Raw genomic sequence first — 26082 nt, forward strand, 5'->3', positions numbered from 1 at the left:
GACACTATATACAGAACTCCTGTGTATAATGTCACTGGTGATCACTGTACTACCTGTATACTATTTAATATATACAGAGCTCCTGTGTATAATGTCACTGGTGATCACTGTATTACCTGTACAGTGTCACTATATACAGAGCTCCTGTGTATAATGTCACTGGTGATCACTGTATTACCTGTACACTGTCACTATATACAGAGCTCCTGTGTATAATGTCACTGGTGATCACTGTATTACCTGTACACTATACACTGTATACTATATACAGAGCTCTTATCAATAATAGCACTGAGGATAATATTAGTGTTATTAATATTGTGGTTTTTATTAATGATCAGTACTGTAGTATTCAGTCACTTTGTGGTGGTAATATGGAGTCCCTCAAGGCTCTGTCCTAGGGCCCCTACTTTTTTCCCATCTATACCCTTGGCCTAGGACAACTCACAAAGTCCCATGGCTTCCAGTACCACCTGTATGCGGACGACACTCAGATCTACCTCTCTGGCCCAGATGTCACCTCTCTGCTGTCCAGAATCCCAAAGTGTCTGTCAGCCTTATCCTCCTGCACCTCTCGCTTCCTAAAACTCAATGTAGACAAAACCGAACTCATCATCTTTCCCCCATCTCGCGTATCCCCCCTACCTGATCTATCTATTATGGTAAACGGCATCACGCTCTCTCCCGCACCTGAAATCCGCTGCCTAGGGGTAACTCTCGACTCTGCCCTGTCCTTCAAACCGCACGTCCAAACTCTTGCCACCTCCAACTCAAAAATATTGCCAGAATCCGTTCCTTCCTCAGCCCACAATCTACCAAAACTCTTGTGCATGCCCTCATCATCTCCCGCCCCGGCTACTGCAACACCCTCCTCTGTGGCCTCCCCGCTAACTCTTGCACCACTCCTGTCTGTCCTCAACTCTGCTGCCCGGCTAATCCACCTCTCTCCTCGCTACTCCCCTCTGCAAATCCCTCCACTGGCTCCCAATTCCCCAACAAATCCAGTTCAAACTACTAACACTGATCTACAAAGCCATCCACAACCTGTCCCCTCCATATATCTCTGAACTTATCTCCCACTATCTTCCCTCACGTAATCTCCGATCCTCCCAAGACCTCCTACTCTCGTCCACACTTATTCGTTCCTCACACAACCGCCTCCAAGATTTCTCCCGAATATCCCCCATCCTCTGGAATTCCATGCCTCAACACGTCCGATTATCCACCACCCTCGGATCCTTCAGACGGAACCTGAAAACCCATCTCTTCAAGAAAGCCTACAGCCTGCAATAACCATTCTGCCGCCTTGCCATTGCCGCCGCCTCACCATCGCCAGAGCCGCCGCCTTGCCCCCTACCTTCTGCCTCTTCTCCACCATCCCATAGAATAGAAGTCCGCAACCGCAAGGACAGGGTCCTCTCCCCTCTGTACCAGTCTGTCACTGTAAAAGATATCTATAACCCTGTACGTAACCCCTTTCTCATGTACAGCACCATGGAATTAATGGTGCTATATAAATGAATAATATATTATTATTATTATTATTATTATGTGATCTGGTGATAGTGTGGTGGTATTTATAATAGCCTATTATCCTGTAATGTATCTCGAACACATCACACCACTACCATCAGGTCTGACTGAGGGCTTGCTGACATGATCGTATAACAAGGCAAAGTGATAGCTGATGTTTTATCTGATAGCACTCAAACCAATGTAAATCTATGGGACACTGTTATGCGACTTTCTGAAGCCGAGCAAGAAAGAAAAAAAATTGCAGCATTCCGCTAGTGGCTTTGCAAATTTGATCAAGCACTCCCACACAATTCTATGGGTGCATGTAAAACATCAGACTGCACTCGGATGTCATCTGACTGAAATCTGATTACCGGGGAGACAGACAATGAAGAAGATGGAGAAATTAAGTTCTCCATCTTATCAGCACCTGTGATACATGTGAGAGTATCCGATCACAGAAAATTGACACTCGGCTCAAACTTTAATCAGAGTTTGAGCCGAGTGTCATTACTGTAATCAGATTTTCTTGGAAGAGAGAATCGCTGCTCGTCTTAGCCCTCAGTACGATGCTCTTACTGTATTTTATATCGCACACATGGGGACAAGTCACTTTGATATAGAGAATAGAATTAATTGAACGCCTGTTACTTATGTGCAGAAACTGTTCCGTGTTTGGCCGCATTACATATACCATTCCATTTTATTTAGAAACTAGAAAAATTAATTAAAACAGTGACATATGCACGGAGGCATTTTGGAAATCTCGCATTTTTCATCCATTTTAGTAATGAAAAAAAAAAGCAGAAAAAAAGCACTCAAAAATGTGTGAATTTTACGCAGAGTTTTTCCTGCCAACACATCAGTATTTTTGTGTTGAAAATCCAGAACGTGTGCACATACCCCAAATGTAGGCTCCGTTGTGCTTGTATCTGCTGGAGAATTTCCTCACTGGATAAACCACAGCGGTTCTTACTGGGATAACGGGCTTGTTTGCCACATATTTTAGTTTTTGCATTCCACACAAATCCTCAGCAGAAAAATCCGCTATGTGTTCACCATAAGGAAACCGCACATTACCATTCTCTCTGCATCCGAGAAAAACGGTCTGATTATGCCAATCAGACTCATCTGGGATCTGATCTTCTCAGAGGTGGAGAGAAAAAAAAATTATTCACCTTCTGTAATAGATCAGTCCCTGAAAAACAGATTACACTCAGATGTCATCCTAGGGTGGGCTGATTTTTTTTTTTTTTTTACGGTCCCATAGACTTGAGTGGGCGAGTGATCTGATTCTTGGAGGCAAATCGTGCATGCTACCTACAGTTCTTTTCCTCCGCGAGAAAAAAAAAGTAATAGCCATGTGCAGGGCCTCATAGAATAACATCGGTACGAGTGCCATCTCCCCAAACTACGGACAGCACTAAAAGGACGGTGTGCACGAGCCCTCACATGACCCTGTATGACGGTGACTGTCTTCTGTCAGCAGATCCCAATTTGCATCTTTGCTAGACTTGTAAATCAAAATTAACTTTATAGAAATATTGGCAATTGGAAAGAGTATTTTTTAGGCTTGCCAATAATTGTGTTTGTACGGTTTGCTAGGCAGCAGCCTGAGTGTTTTTAACAGAGTTTTACGTTACAGGGAAACTCTGGCAAAAAAAAAAAGTTTCCTATGGAAATTTCTTATCTCTATTACTAGGCAGAAGCCAAAACATATTTGGGCCATTGCTTAGCAACAGACAATACGCGGGTACATCATTCTTTTCTGTCATTTGCTCTATTGTAGAAGAAATGATGGTCGGTAATGATGATCCTCTATCAGAACCTCCACATTAGTTTTAAAGAAATCTACGTACAACGGCAGAAAATCTTGTGTAAATTAAATGACACTGACACCTTTGGGGCAATGGATTTTTAGTCAAAAATACATGCATGCAAGTAAATTAAATACATTTTTGTCCTCCCTCCCCCACTCCATCCAGTTCACTCTCTGACTTTGAACCAGTTAAAAAGAAGAACTAATCAGGCTCCTTGCATCTTCTCACCCGACCACTTGCACCAGTGACCCCATTCCGTCACATCTCCTCCAGTCCCTTTCCCTGGCTGTCACCGCTCACCTAACAAAAATATTCAACCTTTCTCTCACTTCTGGTATTTTTCCCTCCTCATTTAAGCATGCCATCATACACCCATTACTTAAAAACCATCCCTCGACCAAAACTGTGCCGCTAATTATAGACCTGTCTCTAATCTTCCCTTCATCTCTAAACTCCTTGAACGCCTGGTCCACTCCCGTCTTACCCGCTATCTCTCGGATAACCCTCTTCTCGACCCTCTTCAATCTGGTTTCCGCTCTTTACGCTCTACTGAAACTGCCCTCACTAAAGTCTCTAATGACCTACTAACAGCTAAATCTAATGGTCACTACTCCATGCTAATTCTTTTGGATCTCTCCGCAGCATTCGATACTGTGGATCATCAGCTCCTCCTCACTATGCTCCGCTCCATCGGCCTCAAGGACACCGTTCTCTCCTGGTTCTCCTCCTATCTCTCTGACCGATCCTTCACTGTATCTTTTGCTGGTTCCTCCTCCTCTCACCTTCCCCTTACTGTTGGGGTTTCTCAAGGATCAGTCCTAGGCCCCCTCCTATTCTCTTTGTATACCACCCGTATTGGACAAACAATCAGTAGATTTGGTTTCCAGTACCATCTCTATGCTGATGACACCCAATTATACAGCTCTTCTCCTGATATCACGCCTGCCTTTTTAGAAAACACCAGTGATTGTCTTACCGCTGTCTCTAACATCATGTCCTCCCTCTATCTGAAACTGAACCTGTGAAAAGCTGAACTCCTCGTGTTTTCTCCCTCTACTAACCTACCTTTGCCTGACATTGCCATCTCCGTGTGCGGTTCCACCATTACTCCAAAGCAACATGCCCGCTGCCTTGGGGTCATACTTGATTCCGAGCTTTCCTTCACCCCCCACATCCGATCATTGGCTCACTCTTATCTGCATCTCAAAAACATTTCTAGAATTCGCCCTTTTCTTACTTTGTACTCTGCAAAAACTCTTACTGTTTCACTCATTCATTCTCGTCTGGACTATTGTAACTCTCTCTCTTAATTGGCCTCCCTCTTACCAAACTCTCCCCGCTCCAATCTGTCCTGAATGCTGCCGCCAGGATCATATTCCTCACCAACTGTTACCTCTACCTTGTGCCAGTCATTACACTGGTTACCCATCCACTCAAGAATCTAGTACAAAACTATTACCCTCATCCACAAAGCACTCCATGGCTCAGCACCACCCTACATCTCCTCCCTGGTGTCAGTCTACAACCCTACCCGTACTCTCCGTTCTGCTAATGACCTGAGGTTAACATCCTCAATAATAAGAACCTCCCACTCCCGTCTCCAAGACTTTTCACGCGCTTCGCCAATTCTTTGGAATGCACTACCCAGGTTAAAAAGATTAATCCCCATAGTTTTAAGCGTGCCCTAAAAACGCATTTGTTCAGACTGGCCTACCATCTCAACGCATTAGCCTAATTATCCCTGTGTGGCCCATTAAAAAAAAAAACAAACTTAAACCTTAATCAGGTTCCTCGCATCAGATTCTCATACATTTCATTCAGTTAATAGCCCTCTGTGTCTGTACTGTTACATACTTAGGCTGTTAACTGGTTCATGCAGCGTTATATGAACACCCGAGCCTTACACTATGGCTGGTCCAAATAACTAAAGCAATTGTTACCATCCACCTCTCGTGTCTCCCCTTTTCCTATAGTTTGTAAGCTTGCGAGCAGGGCCCTCATTCCTCCTGGTATCTGTTTTGAACTGTGATTTCTGTTATGCTGTAATGTCTATTGTCTGTACAAGTCCCCTCTATAAATTTGTAAAGCGCTGCGGAATATGTTGGCACTATATAAATAAAATGATTATTATTAAATTATTATTATTCATTATAAAATGTGCACTGTATGGCTGTACACAGACTGTTTTGCACTGGGCACGCTAGCTGTAGAATGAATTAACTGATAATCCGCCAGTGAGCTCCTTCTGATAGGAGAATTCACCATTTTTATCTTTATTCCTCTGAGCTCCTCTTAGCCAATATGTGAAAACAAAGATCAGCTCAACTTTCACCTATGTAAAGAGCTAGTCCATAACATAAAGGTACCGTTACACTAAACGACTTACTAACGATCACGACCAGCGATACGACCTGGCCGTGATCGTTGGTAAGTCGTTGTGTGGTCGCTGGGGAGCTGTCACACAGACAGCTCTCTCCAGCGACCAACGATCAGGGGAACGACTTCGGCATCGTTGAAACTGTCTTCAACGATGCCGAAGTCCCCCTGCAGCACCCGGGTAACCAGGGTAAACATCGGGTTACTAAGTGCAGGGCCGCGCTTAGTAACCCGATATTTACCCTGGTTACCATCGTAAAAGTAAAAAAAAAACCAAAACACTACATACTCACATTCTGATGTCTGTCACGTCCCCCGGCGTCCACAGGGTTAAAACTGCTTTCGGCAGGAGCGCTGCTTATGCACGCGCTCCGGCCGAGAGCTTCCCTGCACGGACTGTGTCAGCGCCAGCAGTAATAGCGGTGACCTCACCGCTGTCATCTGCTTTACGGCCGGCGCTGACACAGTCCGTGCAGGGAAGCTCTCGACAGCAGCACGTGCATAAGCAGCGCTCCTGCCAAAAGCAGTTTTAACCCTGTGGACGCCGGGGGACGTGACAGACATCAGAATGTGAGTATGTACTGTTTTTTTTTTTTTTACTTTTACAATGGTAACCAGGGTAAATATCGGGTTACTAAGCGCGGCCCTGCGCTTAGTAACCCGATATTTACCCTGGTTACAAGTGAACACATCGCTGGATCGGCGTCACACACGCCGATCCAGCGATGACAGCGGGTGATCAGCGACAAAAAAATGGTCCTGATCATTCCCCAACGACCAACGATCTCCCAGCAGGGGCCTGATCGTTGGTCGCTGTCACACATAACGAGATCGTTAGCGGGATTGTTGCTACGTCACCAAAAGCGTGACGTTGCAACGATATCGTTAACGATATTGTTATGTGTGACTCAGCCTTAAGACCTTAGGCTAGCTCATCAATGTCTGATCGGTGGGAGTAAGACAACCGGCACATCTCCCGATCATCTGTTCCTGATGTCAGCTGCGGATAGAACTGCACAGTTCCAACAACGGAATAGTGGCCACAGCCGGGAACTTCACATCTGCCACTTATTGATCTGATGGTGGATGTGCAGTACCTGGCCATACTTTTTGTGTTTAGTTTTTCCCTGTTTATTATTGTGCCCCCTTGGATATGCTCTATTTTATACACGTTTCCCTGTTTCTTTTTATATGTTCACCACTGTGGGTGGGTTTGGGGTTGCCAGATGTTTTCAGGCGATTCATCAATTTGTGACTTCATCAAAGTCAGAAGACTTTTGCACAGATGTACTCCGGTGGAGTGATTTTATATAGGTCTGTAATTTTTGCAACATTTTAGAAGAACATAAACTAAAAAAGATGCAAAAGAAAAAAGAAAAAAAAAAGGTATATACAAAAAAAACCAACATTTTTTATTTTGCATTATCAAGAAAAAGTCCCTGAATGTAACAATGGCACTTCAACAATACACTAACACAAATAGACTTACTGATTTAAGTAGTCACAAGAAGCGAACCATAGTATATAAAAAAACACAAGTTTTTATTAAACATCTTTAAAACACACACAACAAAAATTATGAAAAAACAAGAATGTCCAATAGGAGGGGCTCTCGCAATGGTATCAATGGCTGACCATGTCCAAGGTGGTAAATATGCAGCTTTAATGTGTCAATTGAGTAATTCCCAATATATAGTGGATATTAAAGGGAACCTGTCACCTCAAATTGGCGGGATATTTAAATGAGTTTTTACCGGTCCGATGGGCGGCGTTTCCTCTTCATTTCTCCACCTCGTCCGTCCCTGTTGTCCACAATATGTTAGTGAATTAGGCCGGCGTCACACTGGCGAGTTTTACGGATGTATGAGCCCAGAAAATACACCCGTAAAATACGCATAACACACGGCCCAATGATTCTCTATGGCCCAGCTCCTATCAGCCTTATTTTACTGATCCGTATTATACGGTCTTCTACGGCCGTACAAAATCGCAGCATGCTGCGTTTGTCACCGTACTGCGCAAAAAAAAAAATCTCCAATGAAAGTCTATGGGGGCGAGAAAAATACGGATTACACACGGACCAGCAGTGTGACCTGCGAGAAATACACACCGGTGTTAGAGAGAAAAGCCGGTAATTCAATTGCCGGCTTTTCATTTCTCCTTCCCAAACCCGACAGGATATGAGACATGGTTTACATACAGTAAACCATCTCATATACCTTTTTTTTTTGCATAGTCCACACTACTAATGTTAGTAGTGTGTATGTGCAAAATTTTGGCGCTGTAGCTGCTAAAATAAAGGGTTAAATGGCGGAAAAAATTGGCGTGGGCTCCCGTGCAATTTTCTCCGCCAGAGTGGTAAAGCCAGTGACTGAGGGCAGATATTAATAGCCTAGAGAGGGTCCATGGTTATTGGCCCCCCCTGGCTACAAACATCTGCCCCCAGCCACCCCAGAAAAGGCACATCTGGAAGATGCGCCTATTCTGGCACTTGGCCTCTCTTCCCACTCCCGTGTAGAGGTGGGATATGGGGGAATGAAGGGTTAATGTCACCTTGCTATTCTAAGGTGACATTAAGCCAGGTTAATAATGGAGAGGCGTCAATTATGACACCTATCCATTATTAATCCAATAGTACGAAATGGTTAATAAAAAACACACACATTATTTCAATGTCCTTTAATGAAATAAAGACACAGGTTGTTGTAATATTTTATTATTCTCTTAATCCAGCTGAAGACCCTCGTTCTGTGAAAAAGTAAAAATAACAAATCAACAATATCTCATACCTTCCGATGATCAGTCACGTCCCACGAAGTAAATCCATCTGAAGGGGTTAAATCATTAAACAGCCAGGAGCTGTGCTAAAGCACTCGCTCCTGCCTGTAAAGCCCCGGGTACTGAATGGAAAGCAGGGTGATCTGTAGTTACCTTGAGTTGCGGTGATACGCCCTCTGCTGGATGTCCTCATGAACTGGAGCCTTGGAAAAGTTCCCACGCTCGAGTTCATATGAGGACATCCAGCAGAGGGCGCATCACCACGACTCAAGGTAACTACAGATCACCCTGCTTTCCATTCAGTACCCGGGGTTTTACAGGCAGGAGCGAGTGCTTTAGCACAGCTCCTGGCTGTAAAATGATTTAACCCCTTCAGATGGATTTACATTGTGGGACATAACGACGGAAGGTATGGAATATTGTTGTTTGTTTTTTTAACTTTGTTTCAGGACGATGGTCTTCAGGTGGATTAAGAGTCTAATAAAATATTACAACATGTGTCTTTATTTCATTAAAATACTTGTAAATAATGTGTGTGTGTTTTATTAACCATTTAGTACTATTGGATTAATAATGGATAGGTGTCATAATTGACGCCTCTCCATTATTAATCTGGCTTAATGTCACCTTACAATAGCAAGGTGACATTAACCCTTCATTACCCCATATCCCACCGCTACACGGGAGTGGGAAGATAGTGGCCAAGTGCCAGAATAGGCGCATCTTCCAGATGTGCCTTTTCTGGGGTGGCTGGGGGCAGATGTTTGTAGCCAGGGGGGGGGGGGGCAATAACCATGGACCCTCTCTAGGCTATTAATATCTGCCCTCAGTCACTGGCTTTACCACTCTGGCGGAGAAAATTGCGCGGGAGCCGACACCAATTTTTTCCGCGATTTAACCCTTTATTTTACAAGCTACAGTGCCCAAATTTTTCACATACACACTACTAACATTAGTAGTGTGGAATATGCAAAAAAAAAAAAAAAAGGTATATGAGATGGTTTACTGTATGTAAACCATGTCTCATATCATGTCTGGTTTGGGAAGGAGAAATGAAAAGCCGGCAATTGAATTACCGGCTTTTCACATATATCGCGCTGAATTAAATATAAATACAGAATATATATATATATATATATATATATATATATATATATATATATATATATATATATATATATATATATATATATATATATATATATATATATATATACACACACACACACACACACATATACATACATACACACACTGTGTTCCAAATTATTATGCAAATTGGATTTAAGTGTCATAAAGATTTAATTGTTTTGTTTTTCAAATAAACTCGTGGATGGTATTGTGTCTCGGGGCTCAATGGATCACTGAAATCAATCTTAAACACATGTGATAATTGGTTTTCCAGGTGATTCTAATTAAAGGAAAACTACTTAAAAATTATGTTCCACATTATTAAGCAGGTCACAGTTTTCAAGTAACATGGGAAAGAAAGGATCTCTCTGCTGCTGAAAAGCATCAAATAGTGCAATGCCTTGGTGAAGGGATGAAAACATTAGAAATTTTCCAAAAACATAAGCGTGATCATCGTACTGTTAAGAGATTTGTGGCTGTATCTGAGCACAAATGTGTTTGTGCTGATAAAGGCATAATGAGGAAGATTTCTGCCAGGCAAGTTCATCGGATTAAGAGAGCAGCTGCTAAAAAGCCATTACAAAGCAGCAAACAGATATTTGAAGCTGCTGGTGCCTCTGGAGTCCCTCGAACCTCAAGGTGTAGGCTCCTTCAAAGGCTTGCTGTGGTGCATAAACCTACTATTCGGCCACCCTTAAACAGTGTTCACAAGCAGAAATGGTTGTATTGGGCCCACACATACATGAATACTAATTTCCAAACAGTCTTGTTTACTGATAAGTGTTGAGCAACCCTGGATGGTCCAGATGGATGGAGTAGTGGATGGTTGGTGGATGGCCACCATGTCCCAACAAGGCTGCAACGTCAGCGAGGAGGTGGAGGAGTCATGTTTTGGGCCAGAATCATGGTAAACAGCTGGTAAGGCCCTTTAAGGTTCCTGAAGGTGTGAAAATGACCTCTGCAAAGTATATAGAGTTTCTGACTGACAACTTTCTTCTATGGTCTAAAGCAGAAATGTGCCTTCAGGAGCAAAATCATCTTCATGCATGACAATGCACCATCTCATGCTGCAAAGAATACCTCTGAGTCATTGGCTGCTATGGGCATAAAAGGAGATAAACTCATGGTGTGGCCACCATCTTCCCCTGACCTCAACCCTATAGAGAACCTTTGGAGTATCATCAAGCAAAAGATCTATGAGGGTGGGAGGCAGTTCACATCCAAACAGCAGCTCTGGGAGGCTATTCTGGCTTCATGCAAAGAAATACAAGCAGAAACTCTCCAAAAACTCACAAGTTCAATGGATGCAAGAATTGTGAAGGTGACATCAAAGAAGGGTCCTATGTTAACATGTAACTTGGCCGGTTAGGATGTTTTGGCGTTAAATAGCTTTTTTGTTCAGTGAATGTGACCTCCTAATGCTGCAAATTCCACAAATGAGCATTTTCAGTTCTTTAAAACATATCAAATGTATAAAAATTCTACTGTGCATAATAATTTGGAACAGTGCATTTTGAGTTTTTATTCATTTTGGAGATTATACTGTTATCATTGGGAGGTTTCTTCAATAAAATTCGATGTATAATCTAACGGGTGATTACTTTTATTAGACTGACTGTCATTTGCACCGACCATTTAGGACAATCGGAGAAAAATGTAATTTGCATAATAATTTGGAACATAGTGTATATGTGTCTCAATGATAGATAGATAGATATATATATATATATATATATATATATATATATATACACATATATATATACATATACACACACATACAGTATATATACACACTGTATATATGTTTTAACGAACATTTGAGCACATAAATCCATTAGATGTCGGTTTTGCAAGCCTGCGAGAAAATATCGCAGTACGGATGCCATACGGATTAAATACGGAGGATGCCATGCGCAAAATACGCTGACACACCCTGCCTACGGATGACATACGGATTACTATTTTGGGGACTTTTCTGCGTATTACGGCTGTAAAAAACGGACCGTATTTACATACTCTAAGGCTGGCGTCACACTCAGCGTATGTGAGCGCCATGGTTGGCGCATGCGCAATGCAATCTTCGGTGGCGCATGCGCAGTATGCTTTGCCCAACTGCAGGCAAAGCCGAAAAGCATTACTGCGCATGCGCCCGCGCACTATGTCCCGGAGCACAGTGAAATACTTCCGGGACATAGTGCGAATGCGCAGTAATGCAGTATTTGTAACTGCTCGGAGATTTAGTTTTTGTTGACCCAGCTGAATGATTTACAGCTGATAGACAGCTTAATTACATGTGAGGATTCCCTAGCAACCAGGCAACCCCCACATGTACTCAGGCTGGCTAGCAGCTGTAAATCATGCAGCTGGGTCAACAAAAACTAAATCTCCGAGCAGTTACAAATACTCAGAGACCACCCGAGCGTGCTCAGGAAAACCCGAACAACGAGTATACTCTCTCATCACTAGTAATAATGCAAGGTCTCCAAAGGAGTACGTGAAATGACAGTTATAATATAATTCTATCACTTTCCAAACTGCTAAACAGCGACCAGTGCCCGTATGTAAGCCACAACAGTCCCAGAGACCCTCCTCACCCCAACGTACGTTTCGCCCTGGCTTCAATAAAAAAAACTTGTGTTTTTTATACTATGGTTCACTTCTTGTGACTACTTAATCAGTCAGTCTATTAGTGTTAGCATTTTTTATTTTGCGCAAAATTCATGTACCATGTGCACCATTTTTAATAATTTAGCTCAAAATACCACAAGACAAAAAGAAAAAGCGACTTTAGACCAGATTTCCTCCTGTTTTTTTCTTCTACTCTACATAGATGTCTAGTGTCACAAAGGAAAAAAAACATGTCATGTAAGAATGCATACGATAATACTTACAACATTTATGAAACATCAATTTGATGTCGTTAACTGTAACATTTGGTTCTACCTACGTGGGGAAAAAAAAAAGGAGTTAGAAGTTACTAAAAATGTTAGAGGGGTACTCTGGGGAGAAAAAAAAAAATCTATTTCACTCCACATTCTGTCTAAAACTATGAAGACTCATACCCCTCTGCCTGTTCTTATACGTAACCTCATGTTATATATCTACTTCTCAGTGTCCTCGTGTCACAGCACTGCTGCTGCTCCTTGGTGCTTCCCTACCTTCTGGGAGGTTACATTGTGGATCAGGGGGAGTGGCAATAGTCTTGTTGCTCATAAATCATCCCCATACCCAAGGCTTAGCACAGTCTTTGAGCCGGTTTGATGTCCCTCCCCCTCGACTCTCATTTTGCACTGTGTCTGCACCTTCACAGCTTGTATGTGACCTGCCAAGAAGTGTGGAGTGCGAGCTGGGGAAGAAGGAAGAGGGAAATGATAGGTCACATACAAGCTGTGAACATGCAGGCACCAGAACAGAACTAAATTGAGGGGGGGGGGGGGGAATCAAACCAGCGCACAGAATAAGCCTTGGTCAGAGGGATGGCTTATAAACAGCAAGACAATCCATGTCTTATGGTCTTTGATATCATGTCCTAGAAGGGAGGGGGACTCTCAGAAGCAGCAGCAGTGCTGTGACATGAGCTCACAGTGAGAAGTAGTGAAATCACATGAAGTAACAACTAAGAACAGACAGAGGGGTATGGGATTTTATAGTTTTAGACAGACTATACATTGAAATACATTTTTCTCTCTCTGGAGAACCCCCTTAAGTTAAAAGGCGTTTCCCCATGAACAAAGTTCATTTTCAACACTAGAACTTAGAATAAAAATATGTTCCACAATTGGATGCGTTAAAATAAATTTAAAAACACATCCAATTGTGGAACTTCTTTTTATTCCAAGATCTATTGATGAAAATTAACTTTATTTGTGGCAAAACTTTTTAAAGGAGCGGTTATTTTTTCACAGGAGTAACATGGGTGTTGAATAACTTTTAGCTTTGTGCCTTAAGTCAATGGAGTAATTCAAAGACTGTTCCATATTCGCTCCACTTTCCTCTGTCTCACACTAGTCACATTTAATGTAAAAATTAGCAGGCATTCTATAATACAACTAAGCATTTGTAGGAGGACATAGGGATGGGGCTAAAAACTTAATCATAGAGCATCTAGGTATATATCAAGATGGGATTTATTAAGGATTTTACACATTTTTGTAGAATAAAGGGTGAAAATGTGACCATCTGCAGCAATATAACTATGCATTTCTCCACTTTTTAATCCATTACCGTCGTCCACTGTACATGTATGGCGCAAGTCGGTAGCGAGTGTATGGAGTGGGCTCACAGGGTGAGCTGGCCCCATATTAAGCAAGTCAGGGCTTTGTGTTACAGCCAGGACCTGCCTCTAAGGCTGGAGTCACGCTACCGTACAACCCGGCCGAGTGCTGTACGATAAAACATCATATATAACTCTGCCCAGAGTTATACTATGGGGCAGCTCACATCTGTGATTATTTTCTCATGTTGATGTGGCAGGAGAGACTCGGGTCACTCGCACCCGTACAAGTCTCTGGGTGCGAGGGAAACATCACACTACACTCGGATATCACCCAAGTGCAGTGCGATTCCTGCCGACGCTGGCAGCAGAGGAGATGGAGAAATTACTTTCTCCGTCTCCTCCACAGCTATTCGCCAATCCTGTCATGTGGGAGGACAGAGCACTGGCACTCGGCTCCCACTCGCAGCGGAGCAGGAGCTGAGGGTCATTAGCATATCGCATCCGATGCCATACACTAGTGTGACTCCGGCCTAACGATCGCAGGTGGCATGAAACGCCACCCACGATCGTTAACCTGACAGCAGCATTAACAATGCACCGGCATAGGGTGTGTCATCTATGCATCCAGCGGCACGCCCATGACATGATCGCTGATGCGTTGTTAGGACAGTCGAGGGTCTGCTGAAGACCTCCGTGCTTGTGAGTATGGAGATCCCGTGATTTACAATATATACAGCAATACTGTTGAGGTATTGGTGTATATAGCACAAATTATCAGAAGATCACAGGGTAAAGTCCCCTATGGGGACTAACAAGTACAGTTAAAAGTCAAAAAAAAGAGAAAGGTTTATTACCATATTTAAAAAAAAAAATCATAATCAAATCACTCTCCTTTCCCCCTATTAAAAAATAAAGATAATAAAAAACATACACATGTGATATCGCCGTGTACACAAAAGTCCTATCTATAAAAACAATTAGCCTGATCGGTAAACACAATAAGCAGAAACAATTCAAGAACGCCAAAATTACGTAATTTTGGGGGGTTGCTGTAATAATCACAAAAAATGCTGTAGCCAGGGATCAAAATGTCCTATGCCAGCCGATTTTCCCATGCTGAAGAGTTCATTTGAGTTCATGCCGCCAGGGGTCGCAGCTTCGGTGACGTCACCGCTAGTCTCCGAAGCTCCTCCCCCTGCATTTCATTCATTCCTCAGTCATTTACAGCCGGGAGTGGTTGCTTTAGCAGCACTACTGGTTGTAAAATGTAAATGCCCCAGATATGGATTACTGCGTGGGACTTGACTGTATGGTGGACAGGTATGGGTACATTGTTGGTTTTTTATTTTGACTTTTTTCGCAGGAGATCAAAGGCTTTGCTTGGATTACCTGTAACAATAAAATGGTCAAACTGTGTATTGTTTTATTTCATTAAAATTCTTTTTTCTTACTGTGTGTGTTTTATTAACTCTTTAACAACTGTGGGATTAGTAATGGATAGGTGTCTTATTGACACCTCTCCATTACTAAGCCGGCTTAATGTCACCTTACAATATGAAGGTGACATTAACCCCTCATTACCCCATATGCCAGTGCTACAGGGCAGTGGGAAGAACCGAGCAAAGCTCCAGAATTGGTGCATCTAATAGATGCGCCTTTTCTGGGCAGCTCCGGGCTGCTGTTTTTAGGCTGAGGGGGCCCATATCCATGGCCCCTTACCAGCCTGAGAATAGCAGCCAGCACCTGTGAGTCTTGCCGGGTTGGTTGTAAAATATAGGGGGACCCCATGTCGGGTTTTTCTTTCATTCATTGTCCCCTGTTCGCTGGCACAGCAGTGGACAATGGATGAGAGCCGGCTTCAGCACCACACGCAAGTGGACAGCGGCTTACAGTAGCGCTGTTTCTCCCGCGGTCGTCCGTGCGCATGGAGGACAGTGTACACTGTTCTCCATGTGCACGTGTGCGGGCCGTTTGTCTGGGTAAAAATGGACATGTCTCCGTGTTTTGCACACGGACACACGGTAGGCGAAAACACGCTGACATGTGCATAGACCCATTCATTTGAATGTGTCTACGTGTGTCAGTGTCTCCGATATGTGAGAAAACTGTCACTACATGTACCGGAGACACTACGTGTGAAACCGGCCTAATGAATATATGAACTCCAATATTGCTGTAAACATTAGGTACTTTACTAGCGTTTTTGATTAAAGAGCTCAAAAGCCTTCCCATCACATCAAGGTTTACCTAAATATGGATGATCCCTAAACACTACTGTCCTACCCCTCCATATGTTAAAGCAGTCCATATTAAAAAGGTGACTGGATTGGCTTTTGGCTCTTTCATCAAAAAACGTTAAGTACCTTACCTTTTTAGTAATATTGGAATTCATGTATTCATTAGTCACAGTGTGTAGACACATCGTGTATCTATATGTGTGACCCCTAGCAAACGGGAAGGTATACCCTGTCCCATGTATAGGGAATAATTTCCAAACTTGGCACAACCCCTTTAAATACATCTGTGTTTAATGTCTTACCTTATCTAGAAAGCACAATTGCTGCTTGGTTTTGCAGTCCAGGATTTCCACCTGAAATAGATTAAAAAAAAAATAAAAAAATCTTAACACAGTTAAAGGTCCATATCAACATGAAGACTACATTCTAAAACCAAAGCACATAGATGGCTCGTCACCTCACTGGTACATGGGTGGTTGCTATACCTAGACCAATATAAGTACATTATTATAGAGATTATAGATTATTACAGTGATATCCTGCCGTATGGCTGCTGTCAATCCCATACTGCCAGTCAATCACTTCCCCTTCTTGGATTTAGAGGAGTGGGCTAGATCTCATTAACACACTGGGCTAAAAGTACCTGTCCACAGTATTCTTTCAGAGCTCCTAGTAGCCATCAATTGGTGCCATCTTAGGTACTGAGATTACAGACTTGTAGCTGTAATATAATAATAGTCTTAAAGGGGTTTTCCAATTCTCTAAAATTCATGTCCCATCTGTGTGATAGGCCATCAATATTACATCTGTAGGAGTGGCGGAGATGAGGTTCCACTCTCTCACACCCCAAATGGTTAAATGTGTTTCGTAGTAAAATATGTTATTTAATAGGTAAAACCCTCTGGGGCTGCAACAGAAGGCCCAGATTAGGGAGGGGGAACTGAGAGTTAGTGCCAAGTTCATGAAGTGTCACAGTCAGTTAGAGAAAGTGTGGTGAAGTGACAGAACTGGTCATAGGCGATAGGCTGCTAGGGATAGCGAGAGCCTGAAACTTGGGGCACTGGATTGCCAAAGAACCCTTCCGTGTGAATCTGTCGGCCTGGGAACCTCAAAATGGATGTTGGGGCCTTTGGGCACACAAAGCCTGTGAAGCTGCAGGGAAAGAGGGACTCAAACTCTCAGAGGCAGGATGTGATGGAATCAGGGTGCACTGCTTGTGGTGGTGAAGAATTCCTAGTGCTAGAGGAGTAAGCAAGAAGGTGTCACGGGTGTGTCAGATGTGACAGATCGTCATCTTGGATCCAGCTGTAGAAGGTCTTTGCATTTAGCTCAAGCATCTTCTTGATTTTTGCATCTCTGTTATGGAGTGATATCCTTATCCCTCTAGGGTCCAATAGTTACCTCCACCTTCTGTTGCTAATCACACACCAGTGCTGAAGATTTAAATACATTCAATTGCAGCATGGGGCAGGTGTTAGCTCATACTTGCCTCACTCTTGTTGGAAGTTCTAGCAGTCGGTTAGCGTCTTCCCTGAGGACCTTTGAAGGATTGCTGGCGTGACATCTCGGTTGTCTTCTCAAGCTAAGTGTTTCCCCCATCCGTCTACCCTCTCTGTCTTTACTTTTAGTGGGGCCTGACTAGTGCTCTCCCCATCCTCTCCCTATGTAGTGCCTATCGCTATGATCAGGCAGGGATTAGGTTCCTGTTCAGCAATAGATGCAGAACCTACATAGACGTTTAGGGTAGACAGGGTGATTTTAGATCTGCGTAAGGGTCGCCACTGCCCTATACCCTAGAGTTTGGACTCCCCCTTCTCTCTTTCTGTTGTTGTGTCCTTACTTAATCCTTCACCCAGCGTGACAGAGGGATGCTCTACCTATACCGAGAACTAGGGCTGAAGTTAAGTCCAGCACCTGTGGGAAAAACAAACACGTTGAGCCCTATCCTATATGCCTGATTGTAATGTCCGAAAAGTTTGACTGTTAACGAATTCAGTGTTCCTTGGATTGTTTGCTGAAAATGTTCTATAAGATGAAACCTAGAACCAGTGGAGGCCTATGGGCCACAAATAAGTGATGCACCCCACACACAGGAGCACTCTGGGACTGGGACATGTTTTGTCTGTAAGATGCCAGAGTAAGCATGAGCAGCAGCTTGCCCATGACTACCTCACCCGGGCACCTTACAAAGGAGTGGTTAGACTCTACATCCACGTTTCATTGTCTACATTTCGTGGAGCATAGACCCATATTTTTAGCAATGGCGGTGTCTGTTATTGAACTTCCCTTGCATACACTAGAAAGGAGCACAGATGTACCGTAATTTTAGGCACAAATGCTACTAAAAAAAATGAAGAGAAAGTAGGCTCAAAGAGCTAAATGGAGGAAGTGCAATAGAAGAAAATTGGAGAGATGGCTTTTTGCTGCACTGCCAAAAGACGCCAATTATAGTGTATATAGTGGGCGTACCCAGGAGGCAATATTAGCAGATAGCGTTTTTTTTTATTCTCAACGCGTTTCAAAGTTCACAGACATCTTCATCAGAGCAATCATCAAGAAGTCTGAACTTTGAAACGAGATGACAGTAAAAAAAATAAAAAATAAAAATCAAACAAACAAAAAACCACTATAAACTAATACTGCCTCCTGGATACTTCCACCATAAACACTGCAGCTCAGAAAAGAGCCATCTCTCCACTTTTCTCCTTGGACATCCCTCCTTGGATCTGCAGAAGCCGTTTTTTTCTGAGTTCGTACAGTCTTGTGGCTTACACAACCATGCCAGGTGAGCACATCCCTACATTTCGTTTTTCCACTGCACACCGGATAAGACCCTGTATTGTGCTATTTTTTTCCAGTGTTTCCTTTGCAAATGGAGGAAGAAGTCAGTGCTCCAGTGAACACCAGTTAGCTGCTTAGCTATGCCCCCTTCCTAGACAAGCCCGGCCCTGTGGTACAGCGGGTCCACAAACCATGTGCGTCATCTGTGGGCGTGACAGATATACAATTTCACAACCCCTCAACATTATAAAATTGCACCCTGTGGAGTTTACTGGACATCTTTTTATGATTAAATACATAAAAGATGGGGGCTGGAACAAAGCGCAGCTGGGTGGAGGCCCCCCATGACTGCTTTGAGCCGGGCGGTCTTTTTAAATAATGCTGCGGCTGGGGATAGGAGGATTGCAAGTGGGGGGAGGAGTTAGGAAGGGGGGAGGTAGTAGGGAAAGTGCGGGAAAACCGCCATTCCCTACCTTAATTCAGGAAGAAGATGATGTGCAGGATGGCGTCGGCTGAATCCATGATGTCACAGCTTCGAGTGATGGCCAGGTCCAGGAGAGGGGGCTGGCTTGAGGCCCAGCTGGCCTCCATCATCGGTGCTGCAGGAGGATCCGGGCAGAGCTCACGGGGCAGGAGGACCAGGCCCCCAGAGAGACTGTCTCCCGAAGTCCCGGCGCGTGGCAGGCGCAGGCTCCGGAGCCCCTCCAGGGACCCTGCGGGCGGTGAGTCCGGCGGCGCTGCCCCCTCCGGTCGCTCCCGCTCCAGCAGGAATCCAAGTACCCGGCCTGCATGCGCCGGGAGTCGGGCCCAGGACACCACCGCTGCTGCCGGGAGCGCCGGACCGGAAGTGCGGCCTGCGCGATCCAGGCAGAGCGCAGCCGCAGCTTCCCCCGCTCCTGTCAGGTCCCCTGCTCTCGGGGGGCGCGAGGCCGCCGCTCCACCGGCTTCTCCTGTCGTACCGGTGTCCAGAGGGAGAGCGGCCGCCGTTCCCCCTGCTCCCAGCAGATCCACGGCGCTCAGGGGGCGCGCGGCGGCAGGAAGAGGCAGAGCAGCGCTGCCAGGAAGAACAGCACAGCCAGGAAGAGCAGCACGGCCAGGAATCCGGACCCTTTACCTGCTGGGATGACCACGAGGAGTACACAGGCGGCGGACGGTCAGCGGTCGGGAGATCTTCTACGTCCCGCTTGTACGGAACGGCGCAGCGGAGGGAGAGATGCAGGCAGCAGTGTCGAGCTGCCTGACCGGGAGCGAAGAATGTTACACGACCGGGCGGGCCCGCCCGGGTTGGAACGCGGGGATCGGTCAAGGTCGCCCAGGAGGTCTCCGGAACACAGAGCAGCGTTTACTCGTTACCCATCGGACGGTGGGGTGGCGGGGGACACCGACCACGGACGGAGGAGTGGGTCGGTACAGCAGCTACAGCACGCTCGGGTCCCCCCTGGTGACGAGGAGGCCAGGGGCGCGGGCCTGGGGCAGAGAGGCCTAGCGTCGCAGCAGTTCCAACACGCTCGGGTCCCCCCTGGTGACGAGGAGGCCAGGGGCGCGGGCCTGGGGCAGAGAGGCCTAGCGGCGCAGCAGTTCCAACACGCTCGGGTCCCCCCTGGTGACGAGGAGGCCAGGGGCGCGGGCCTAGGGCATCGACGAGGTGGCGGAGTCCAGCGGTGATCGTCAAGTGAGGTCGGAGCGACAGGGATCCGGGGGTCCGGCTGGCGGGGACACAGCACCCGCGCAGCGTTGTGAGTATGAGTCTATGTCTGGTTTGTCGCCCGCAGGGGCCGGGTTGCAGGAAACTAGGAGGGGTCGGGTGGCGGTGTGTGAGGACCGGCAGAGGAGTGGGCCGATTGTGGCAGAAGTGCCAGGTATGCAGGATTTATTGCAGGGTATGTCGCAAATTTTGCGTAGATTAGAGGGAAGGTCGGCAACTGGGGTTGCCGCATCGCCGGTTGAGGCGTGGTTGTCTGGGCGAGGGGTGGAACCCCCGGCGGGGTGTGGGTTGTTAAGCCCTGGTCGGGTATTGGAGGTTGCATCGTCAGGTGTATCGGTTTCGGTTCAGACAGAGAAGGAAAAAGGCGATACGGTCAAATTAGATGACAGAGCGAAAGGGGAAGTTTATGTGTGCTTTGAAGGGCCGTTGGGAGCGCATTTAAAAAAGGAGGTGAAGGAGAAGATTTGGAGAGACGAGTACGTGGAAATTTTTTCGCTGCTTCCGTTGGAGAAGTTTAACTTGGATAAAGGGAAAAAAGACGATAGCAAAAAGGAGGAGGAAGAAAAGCGGAGGTGGCGGCTAATTCCGCAGACATTTGTAAACTGGTTGCAGGAATTTGCAATATTGGCGAGCGTAGTGGGGGAGAAGGCGCCTGAGAATTGCTCGGGTTTGTTTTGCTATTTAGACTCGATTGGGGAGGCGCATCGTACATATGGCGGTCAGACGTGGCTGCGGTATGATGAGCAGTTCAGGCAGCGAAAGTCGGTAAGGCCGGAAATTAGGTGGGACCAGAAGGATATAGGCCTTTGGCTGAAGGTTATGGCCCCAGCTAGACATGGGCAGTCCTTTCATGGGTCCGGGGGTGGGGGCAGCCAGCAGGCGGGACACAGAAGCAGTAGTCAGGGTGCACAGGGAGCAAAGGAGAAGTCTGGAACCTGCTGGCAGTTTAACGACGGTCTGTGCAAATACGGTAACACCTGTAAATTTAAGCATGTGTGTTCCCACTGTAATGGAAGTTCACACGGGGCTTCAAAGTGTTTCAGGAAGGGAAAAGGAAAGCCAGCTTTGGGTGCCGGTCAAGGGGGAGAGCCCGGTGAGGCTTCACGAGATGGCCCCCTTTCTAAATAGGTACCCCGATCAGGTGAACGCCGGTATTATTTTTAATGGTTTTGCGGATGGTTTTAGGATTCCTCCACCGAGTCACGAGGTTCCTTTTTCGATTAAGAATTTGCGGTCGGCAATGTTGCATGCCGAGGTTGTTGATGTTAAACTCAAGAAAGAAGTGGAGTTGGGAAGGATCAAAAAACAACAAAGAAAAAGACGAAGGTCATATGAATGGGGATCACCACACTTTGGATTTAGCAAAAAGTAGAAACAATTTTATTATGCTGCAAAAACACATGAAACACGCAATACAGAAAACAGACAGTTAAAAACAATTAAAAAAGCAACACACTTGTTCCTTAGAACCATGGCCCTTAATAAGGCCTGCACCTGCGCTATGGCAAATAGGGCAATGTCACATAGCATGAATACCTATATGGACACCACTGTACATACACTTAGTAATGCAATGAAATAGGCCCACAATAAAGTATACCCGGTGATCACTATGAGAGACAATCCTCTGACCCTGTATCATAAGCACCGTATACACCAGAGGGTTCTGCCATAAGTGCAGACTAATGTTCTCCCTCATACAGGCATGACCCTCACTTTAGCATGCACAGAGGTGAGTGGCCTCACACAAGTCACTGAATAAGGTCTATAGGTAAAATACCGAACATAGACCTCCATGTGTAGCCATACCATACAATACCATGGACATGTGCAGCCAAGTGGATAGCGCAAGTGGAAGAGGGACCCAACGCGTGTCGCCCCGCAAAGGAGGCTTCGTCAGGGGACCCCTGACGAAGCCTCCTTTGCGGGGCGACACGCGTTGGGTCCCTCTTCCACTTGCGCTATCCACTTGGCTGCACATGTCCATGGTATTGTATGGTATGGCTACACATGGAGGTCTATGTTCGGTATTTTACCTATAGACCTTATTCAGTGACTTGTGTGAGGCCACTCACCTCTGTGCATGCTAAAGTGAGGGTCATGCCTGTATGAGGGAGAACATTAGTCTGCACTTATGGCAGAACCCTCTGGTGTATACGGTGCTTATGATACAGGGTCAGAGGATTGTCTCTCAGTGATCACCGGGTATACTTTATTGTGGGCCTATTTCATTGCATTACTAAGTGTATGTACAGTGGTGTCCATATAGGTATTCATGCTATGTGACATTGCCCTATTTGCCATAGCGCAGGTGCAGGCCTTATTAAGGGCCATGGTTCTAAGGAACAAGTGTGTTGCTTTTTTAATTGTTTTTAACTGTCTGTTTTCTGTATTGCGTGTTTCATGTGTTTTTGCAGCATAATAAAATTGTTTCTACTTTTTGCTAAATCCAAAGTGTGGTGATCCCCATTCATATGACCTTCGTCTTTTTCTTTGTTGTTTTTTGATGTACTGTTTTGGAGGTCAGGGTGATCCCATTATATTATCCGTGGTGCCCCCTTCATATTTATCTTCTGGAGTTGGGAAGGATGTCGGGGCCGTTTTTGAACCCGCCGACTGAGGGTATGGTGGTTTCCCCTTTGGGGGTGGTGCCTAAGAAAGAGCCGAATAAATTTCGGCTGATTCAACATTTGTCGTATCCAAAAGGGTCGGTCGGTAAATGATGGCATCGCCCAAGAGCTGTGCTCTGTTGAGTATACATCATTCGATGCAGCGGTGCAGTGGGTGAGAAGGCATGGCCCGGGGGCGCTGTTGGCAAAGACGGATATTGAATCGGCCTTCCGTTTGCTTCCGGTGCATCCGGACAGCGTCCCGTTATTAGGTTGTTTTTGGAATGGTGGTTACTATTTGGATAGATGTTTGCCAATGGGCTGCGCCATTTCTTGTTCCTTGTTTGAGACGTTTAGTACTTTTCTGGAGTGGGTGGTTAGGGACGTGGCGGGAGTTCAGTCGGTTATCCATTATTTGGATGATTTTTTGTTTATCGGGCCGCCTGATTCCGCAGTATGCCGTAATACGTTAATGGCTATGTTTTGGGTCGCTGAGCTTTTTGGAGTTCCATTAGCGGCAGATAAGACGGAAGGTCCCACTACGGTGTTGAGTTTTTTGGGAATTTTAATTGACTCCAAGAGAATGGAGTGTCGGTTGCCGGAGGATAAGCTGGCCCTGCTGCAGCAGGAGGTTGATAGAGCTAGAAGGAGGCGGAAGCTGACTTTGAAAGAGTTGCAGTCTCTTTTGGGTAGATTGAATTTTGCATGTCGGATCATACCCATGGGCAGGATATTTTGTCGCAGGTTGTCGGTCGCGACGGCAGGTGTCAAAGAGCCGCACCATTTTATTCGCCTGAGCAAGGAACACAAAGACGACTTGCTAGTGTGGCAGCGTTTCTTGTGCAATTACAACAGGCGGTCGTTGATTCAGCAGGAGGTCTTAACAAACTTTGATTGCGAGATATATACGGATGCAGCCGGTTCGGCTGGTTACGGGGCCTATTGCGGTGGTCGTTGGTGTGCCGGACGGTGGCCGGGCCAGTGGAGGGAGTTGGGCCTTACAAAAAATCTGGTTTTGTTGGAATTGTTTCCTATCGTGGTGGCGGTTTCCATTTGGGGGGAAATGTTTGCTAACAGGAGGATTCGTTTTCATTGTGACAACATGAGCGTCATGTCGGTGATGAACAGTTTATCGGCATCATCCCCCCCGGTGATTAAGTTGGTGAGGGAGTTGGTTTTCCGATGCTTGGAGCTGAACGCTTGTATTTTGGCGGTGCATGTGCCGGGTGTGCAGAACTCAATAGCTGATGCATTGTCTCGTTTCCAGTGGGACCGTTTTCGGGAATTGGCGCCGGACGCGGAGATCTCGGGAGAGGAATGCCCTTTGCATCTTTGGAGCGTGATTATGGACGAGCGGGCTGGTTGATTCGGGAGTCTGTTACGAGCCAAACCTGGGCATCATACGAAGCCTCCTGGCGGGTATGGCAAAGTTGGTTGTCGGTGTGGGGCCAGTTGGTGTCTGACGAGGATAGGATGTTGGCGGTGTTATTCTTGATTGGTAAGGCGGCCGAGGAAGGTTGGTCGATTTCGAAGGTAAATAAATTTGTTGCTGGATTGGCTTTTACTTTTAAGTTACAGGGGTTGGTTGACGCGACGAAACATTTTTTGGTCAGACAAGCACTTAGGGGTTTTGGGAGAGGTAATCAGACGGTTGACCGTCGCCGCCCCATTTCGTTCAGCCTTTTAGAACGGTTGGGCGGAGTCTTGGAGATTATTTGTGGTTCGAGTTTTGAGTTGGCGTTGTTTCGTCTCGCTTTTTCGTTAGCATTTTTTGGGGCAATGCGCGTTGGGGAGCTGGTGTCGAGGTTTAAAGTTAGAGCAGGGGGTTTGTTGGCGGAGGATGTGGAAGTATGGGCGGGGGGTATCGTTTTTTGGATTCGGCGTTCAAAGACTGACCAAGTTGGGAGAGGAAAATGTGTGGTGCTGGGGAGGGTTAACGGGTCTCGGATGTGCCCTAGAGGTTGTGTGGAAGCATACTGGCAGTTATGGTCAGGCAGATCCGGCCCTTTGTTGTGTCACGCAGAAGGGTCCTTTTTGTCACGCTTTCAGTTCATTGCAGTGTTAAGGGGCTTGTGGGAGTTGGGCCTTTCTCCGGATTTGTTTGGGTCGCATTCTTTTCGTATCGGGGCAGCATCAGAAGCTGATAGTTTGGGTTTGGGCGCGGAGGACATTTGTAGAATTGGCAGGTGGACTTCCAATCGTTACCTAAGTTACGTCCGTCATTAATTTAGTGGTGTGGTTATGATTTTGTATTTGACCTCAGTGTTTTTTCTTCATGCATCTTGTTGCAGGTGTGTCCCCTTACTTAGCCTGGATCTTCGGACATTCGTTCGTTCATTGGGGGGCGCTGCGGGCCGAGGTCAGGCCGGACGGTAGGCAACTGGGGTTTAGTAGGCGTCAAGTTGTCATTCGGTGGTTGGGATATAGGGGGATGGTGTGGAGCAGGGCCCTTCCTGAATTTTCCAAGGCGGTTCGTTTAGATAGACAACCTGACATTTTAATTGTGCATTTGGGGGGGGAACGACTTGGGCGCGCGGCCTGTCAGGGAGTTGATTAGGGACATACGGTTCGATTTGTTGAGGTTGCAAGTATCATTTCCTGGGGTGTTGATTGTGTGGTCAGATATTGTGCTTAGGAAACGGTGGAGGGGAGCTAGATCTTTGAAGGGTATTAATAGGGCTAGGGTCAAGTTGAATAGGGCAATAGCAGGTTTTGTTTCCAGAAACGGGGGGATTAGCGTTAGACATTTTGAATTGGAGTCAGGGCTTGGTAACTACTGGTTGGAGGACGGAGTTCACTTAAACGCGATTGGGATTGATTTGTGGACTTTGGCATTGCAAGAAGGAGTTGAACGGGCGTTGGGGCACTCACGAGCCTGAGGTGGTCAGGGCTGTTCGTGTGTGGTGGGGGG

The 26082-nt window shown here is 45.7% G+C and overlaps 1 protein-coding gene across 2 annotated transcripts in view; it reads right to left on the minus strand.

Annotated features, from left to right (window-relative positions):
- Positions 1–26082, minus strand: part of LOC143788634 (very-long-chain enoyl-CoA reductase-like) — a 100819-nt gene that overhangs the window by 46404 nt on the left and 28333 nt on the right. The window contains exons 2-3 of one of the 2 annotated variants that reach the window (XM_077278435.1): positions 16379–16429; positions 12515–12566 (exon numbers count right to left, since the gene is read on the minus strand). In XM_077278435.1, the coding sequence (XP_077134550.1) occupies positions 12515–12566; positions 16379–16429 (103 nt within the window). The remainder of the gene's footprint in view (positions 1–12514; positions 12567–16378; positions 16430–26082) is intronic. The other variant, XM_077278437.1, reaches the window with a different exon arrangement.

Source organism: Ranitomeya variabilis, chromosome 8 (genome assembly GCF_051348905.1).
Source record: "Ranitomeya variabilis isolate aRanVar5 chromosome 8, aRanVar5.hap1, whole genome shotgun sequence".
In the NCBI taxonomy this organism is placed as follows: Eukaryota; Metazoa; Chordata; class Amphibia; order Anura; family Dendrobatidae; genus Ranitomeya; species Ranitomeya variabilis.